Raw genomic sequence first — 6,000 nt, 5'->3', positions numbered from 1 at the left:
TACAAATGATCCACGATTGTACAAATACAACCCAAAGTCTGTCATTAGAGCAACATGTTAGACATATATATAAGTAGTTTTAAAATATTTTTTTAATTATTAGAAGAAATTTAAATAGATGCTTACGTTCTTTCGTAATCATTTAGTTCAAAATTATTCTTAAGTAAACATGTTCGATCACGCTTCAACATGTTGAATAATTTAAAGAAGACTTAACTTAGACTAAAAAAGACTGTTACTTAAGAAACAGGACTTCTGAGAATTCTTCATAAGTTATGCGTGTTTGTCTTTAGTTACATTCGTGCGAATTCGGATGTGGAAGTTCGCCTTCTGTAGAAAGTCAAGTTGTTAAAAGAATTTGTATATTCAGCAGAAGGGGATAATACTGTCGCTTTCACATTGTTTGAAACAACAAGAAGTAATAGACTCGGTTAAAATTATGCGGAAACTATGCATCTTTAGTGCTGTACAAAAAAAGTATGCTTCGAACGTTTTCTAAGAAATGATTAGTTTTGCAATTTTTTTTTTTTTTTTTGTTTTAAGTAATATTATTTAAGACTTTAAATATTTCTTTCAAGACTAGAAATATATTTGAAAACTTACAAAACATAAATATTATATTTATTTATAATTGAGCAGATTGAAATGTCTCCAATTAAATAAGCGAGAAAAATGGTAACATCAAAAAAATAATAAATAATGCATTACACCTAGGAAAAATTATTCATTTTACTAATTTTCCTACATATCATAGGTATTACAATATATATCGGATGATGTTATGACCAATAATACTAATTATTGAATTTTATAATTATTATCATTAACAGAAAGATCAATCATAACATCAAAATAATTTTTTGCATCGATATTATCGTAAGTATCAAAAGTAGCGAAGATGACACCTTAATGCTTGACATTGATGTTTTTATGTTATAACTAGTGTTAATACGGACTTTAATACCGATCTATTTATGAGTTACGGCTATTGATGTACGGCCTTGTAATTTTTAACCCAAGCCAGAAGACAAGGGAATACCTGAATCAAGGACTGGAATAAATGAGCCCTCGTGGAGTCCTTTTTTTTAATGGAATTAACCTGGCATTACACAGAAAAGAAAACCACGAAAACTTGACATGGCTAGTCCAACGGCAAGGGGACTCTAATTTCATGAACCGTCAACGTCAACCACTGATAATATTTTAAGGCAGTACTATGGTGGGTGTGAGCTTGGAACAGAATTCGTATAAGGCAGGCATCGCTTGGGTTCGAACCCGGTTTGCTTTAGTCGGAAGCGAGAGCTCTATCCTGTGAGCCGTAATGGCACAAGCTATTAGATTTGCCAAAGTACTAATAAATAATGATATCATTTTGTATATTTTTCAATATTTCACACATGGCATTTTTTTATTCCTCTGCTGATCAAAGAGGAAAATTATAGATAAATGTAATTGAGAATGTAAAGTGTGAAAAGTGAACAGTTTCTACAAAGTCATTTGAAACAGTTCAGGTAACTTCACTATAAGTTCTCTAAAAATTCAATTAAGCGTTTAACCATAAATTAATACTTTAAGCACCAAATGAGGTTCTGATATAATAGGGTGCAAAGGTACTGCAACCATAATAAATTGCCACATTGAAACATGTCATGTAAATAAGTCATGCTTGTAGACTTATTTACCTGAGGGTAACTAAATATTCACTCAATAAGTAGAAAGAAGTAGACTGTAAATTTGCACAATAATTATTTGGAAGAGAGCTTTGTTTGTATCTCTTCACAACTCTCTTTCTACACACACACACACACACACACATACTCTCTCTGTATTACACATGTTTTCTTAGATGGAGCTACAAAACAGTGAGAATACATACAGCCGTGCGTTGCATTGTTTTAACAATCAACAATTAATATTAATACACAAATCACAATTACACAATAAAATATTCCCAAGTATATGAAAAAGTAATATGCTATTGGTCTATAATGTAATATAATGTTGGTAAATAATATAATGTGCTTAGAAATTGGTCGCTTGAAGATTCCTTTTTTTGTTTTAATACTACAAACACGAACTCTGCCATCCTTTCCCGGAAAGACGACCAGAATTCTACGTATTGGAAATTTGCATGAAACTAAATTTTCTTCTTTTATCACAACCATATCTCCAGTTTTAATGTTTTGCTTATCAAAGTACGTTTTGACCATTGTTGCAAATTTGATAAATAATCTTTGTGCCACTTTTTCCATATCAATTGTACGAATTTAGTGGTTTTGAGCCGTAAACTCAACCTATTATCAGACACATAGGTTACATCTGATTCAACAATAGATGTGAACGGTCAGGAAATGGCCTGGAAATGTGATCAGGAAATGTGATCAGGAAATGGCCTGGAGTGAGAACGCTCAAATCATTAACATCTGAAGATAACGGGGTAAGCGATCTTGAATTCAGAATGGACTCAATTTGAGTAGTCACTGTCAAAAATTCTTCATGAGTTAATTTTTTATCACTCACTACTCTCTTCAGATGATATTTTAAAGATCTCACTCCAGCTTCCCAGAGCCTTCCAAAACTCAAACTCCTCCAAATATAATTACATAAACTCTCATCAGGAGTTTTAACTAAGCTAAATAATAGTTATAACTCATTATTACTCCTAATGAAATTAGTCGCATTTTCTGAGTACAGAATACTGCATTTTTCTTTACGTGAAAAAAATCTATTAGAGGTAGCTATAAATGCTTGAGAACTCAACTCTGTCACAAGCTCCAAATGAACCACTTTTGTGACAAAGCATACAAAAATCGCGACATAAATTTTTTTAAAGGAACCTTTCCGTTGGTCCTTGTATTTAATTGTAAATGATCCGCAAACGTCCATTCCTGAAATGGAAAAGGGAAAATTTTGACTCCCACGACTTTTGGGTATGTCACCAATAAGTTGATCTTAAGTTATTGGTTTAGCTTTAAATCGTGACAAACACTCACGAACTATTTTTCTACTAACAGATTTTCCCTTTATTGGCCAAAATCTTTGCCCTATAATAAGCAATTACGCTTGAGATTCAACATGTAAATGCTTAATATGATTATTAATAATTATCAAATGTGTTAATTTATGTTTTCCTGGTAACAATAATGGGAATTGTTTGTCAAAGCACACATTACTATTGGACAAACGTCCACCTACTCTTAAGAGATCTTCTTTGTCAATGAAAGGACATAAACTTCTTACCTTACTCTTCTTTGAAACTGCACCTGCACCTTCTAAATCTCTAATTTCTTTCCTGAACTTTCGTTTCTGCACTAAATTTACCATTTTCAGTTTGACTCTTTTGAGTTCATCTGGAGACAAAGACCTATTTGATGTGTCATATGTGCTCCGACAATTATCGATGAACCTATGTACAAAACTTAATACAAGAATGAGTTTACTATAATTATTACCTACTTCCAGAAAATTATCACGAAAATTACTGTTATTACTAATAAAAAAATTAAAGGCACTAGATAGTTTAAATTCATTGGAAAATTCATCTTTAATAACTCTGGGTGGAATGTCTATATTTGGATATTCACTGTCACACAAGAAATTGGGTCCTTCAATCCATAATCTACATTGTGAAAGTTTATCTGGATCAAGATCTCTCGAGATAATGTCTGCAGGGTGCTCAGTTGATGGTATATATCGCCATTTATCAATGCTAGTTAAGTCTTGAATCTGAGATACACGATTGGAAACGAAAGTTTTAAGTAGAAATGACTCTTCATCTGTCCAAGTAAACACAATCATGCTGTCACTCTATAAGATTTTGTTGGATATAGGCAAATCAAGAGCTTATCACTTTTTTTCATTAATTTGGCTAGAAGCAATGAGGCGCCAAGTTTTAGTCTTGGGATGGTTACTCATTTCAAAGGTGATACCCGACTTTTGCTAGCAATTAATTTGATAGTCGCTGCTTGACCATATTTATCATACTTACAGGAAACAACAGCACCGTAATCAACCTCTGAAGCATCGGCGAATCCATGAATTTCCAGCACGTCAGTCAGGGACCGATCAAGACAAATTCAGGCCCAAGGCGCACCAAATTTTCTGGGCCCCTTACAAAATATTCTGAAACTAAATTACTGAAGAGTAGTCCTAATAATGAAAAAGAATCTATTGAACTGCATGATTCAAGCGAAACATTCGAAGAAATTTTGAAAACACACAATTGAAGATTATTTTTCTAAGATAAATTTCATGTATCTTAAAATTAAAGCAAAATATAAAACAACAAAACAATGTTATGTCAAAATAAAAATAGTTTGGTGAACACAAACAATTGAAATCAGTGATTTTTGCTGAAAGTCACTGATTAGTTGAATTTTTTATTTATTGTAAGCTGGAATTATTTTTTATGTTGTACTTAAACCAACACATAGCTAGCCCACCTTTCATTAGACTGTTTACTAATTTTTGAGGCCTATCAAAAATTGTGGGCCCTAGCCCCATGCCTATTGGGCCTAGGCTATAATCTGGCCCTGACGTCAGCTCCCTCTGTAAGTATACATCTATCAAATTCCATGTTGTTAACACTCTTTAAAGCTAATTTTCCCCCTCTTGGTTTTTTTTCTCGGGTAGATCTTCACGCCAGTCCAGTTTTAAAGTCCATAGCTGTTGCAAAAATATATTTGCTTTTGACACTACTGGTTCAAGCTATCCAAGGGGGTCGAAAAGACGTGCGATTGAGGATACACAGCGCTTCGTAACTTAGTGTCTTTTCTATGTGAGGCAATACAGGTAACTTTAAGATAAGGACTATCTCTCTTGAGACTCCAAGAAACTCCTAGTATTCGCGCTCCATCACAGTTAGTAAAATTACATATTTCTTCATTATCAGACGTTCTCTGCGCAATTGCTGTGCCATTTGTTGAGTTGCATGCCAGCATTTTCTAAAAATACCAAACTTGTTAAGTACCTTTGCAGTTGCTAAATTATTAGAACCGGTCAATAAGCGTCAGCGATGTAAAAATCATTTTCAATGACTGGCGCAGCAAGATTTCTTCGTCATCAATAGCTATTTGTTTTAATATAGAGTTGCTAGAAATGGCGCACACACCGCACCGTAAGTGACGGTATTCAACTCGTAGGTTTTGTCAGGTCCTTTCTCCTCTTCTTTCCAAAGAATACGCTGCAATTTTCTTTAGCTACGGTGAATCAAGATCACCCGGTACATTTTCTTTATGTCTGCCTTAAACATATTTACGGAACCTTGTCATGATAGAAAATAAATTACCTCCATTTAATTGCAAAGAATTTAAGGCTCCTAAATGGGGAATGTAGTAAGTGGCTTCTTCTTCATCACCATCCGAAATTTCTGACATGTAATCCATCTCCAAATATTCACGAAGGAAATCCTTATACAAAAATAAATAATTCGGCTCCTGAATTAAACGTTTCTACAACAGATTTACTTTTTTCCAAAGCATACTCTTTAGATTTTCCCAAATGCTTAGGGTCCTCTTTTAAGGGCATTTTTACGATGCATCGTCAAACAGAATTTCTAGTAAGTTATTTTTAAAATGCTCTTCACAAATTATTTTATCTTTGCTCTCAACTATTTCAGTTTCGATATTTTCTGTAATGTTGCATCAGACTCTGTAATGTTTACATAATGTTACTCTGTAATGTTACTTTTTGTATTTTATGTACTTTTCTGTTTTTCTTGATTTTAATAAACATTTACCCGTATGCCCTAAATTGGGGCGGGTCGGGGTAAATATTTCATATTTTCTATTTTCCAAAAACTTCTAACTGTTTGCTCTAAATAAAGAGTTACTTTAACTAACCCACAATGGATTTTATTATCCTCCATATTTGATATGCTTCCACTAACTAAATAACCAAACACAGAATTTCGTAAGATTAAATTTGAGTTAGGGGGTGAATTTGCTCATTAGATTATTAGCTCCAAAAAAGATTCCGCGCCGATTTAAAAATCAACTCTTT

The 6,000-nt window shown here is 33.2% G+C and overlaps 1 protein-coding gene across 1 annotated transcript; it reads right to left on the bottom strand.

Annotated features, from left to right (window-relative positions):
* Window positions 1-2,313: 2,313 nt before the first annotated feature.
* On the bottom strand, window positions 2,314-5,384 carry LOC139426632 (uncharacterized). Its single transcript, XM_071186037.1, has 3 exons — window positions 5,288-5,384; window positions 3,062-3,776; window positions 2,314-2,632 (listed from the first exon to the last, which is right to left on the bottom strand). The coding sequence occupies exons 1-3, from the start codon at window positions 5,382-5,384 to the stop codon at window positions 2,314-2,316; spliced, it is 1,131 nt and encodes a 376-aa protein (XP_071042138.1).
* Window positions 5,385-6,000: the final 616 nt, after the last annotated feature.

The sequence above is a fragment of the Parasteatoda tepidariorum genome, chromosome 1, assembly GCF_043381705.1.
Source record: "Parasteatoda tepidariorum isolate YZ-2023 chromosome 1, CAS_Ptep_4.0, whole genome shotgun sequence".
Taxonomy (NCBI): Eukaryota; Metazoa; Arthropoda; class Arachnida; order Araneae; family Theridiidae; genus Parasteatoda; species Parasteatoda tepidariorum.
The sequence above is the reverse complement of the archived record's forward strand: the minus strand, read 5'-3'. Positions and strand labels throughout refer to the sequence as shown.

What these genes read in the sequence shown, in the direction of transcription:
- LOC139426632 (XM_071186037.1), bottom strand. Translation starts at nt 5,384, where the DNA reads ATGGATTACATGTCAGAAATTTCGGATGGTGATGAAGAAGAAGCCACT. An exon ending in TTCTTTGCAATTAAATGGAG is followed by an intron (nt 3,777 to 5,287) that starts GTAATTTATTTT and finishes TTACTTGGACAG; the next exon opens with ATGAAGAGTCATTTCTACTT. An exon ending in TTACATGTTGAATCTCAAGC is followed by an intron (nt 2,633 to 3,061) that starts GTAATTGCTTAT and finishes ACTATTATTTAG; the next exon opens with CTTAGTTAAAACTCCTGATG.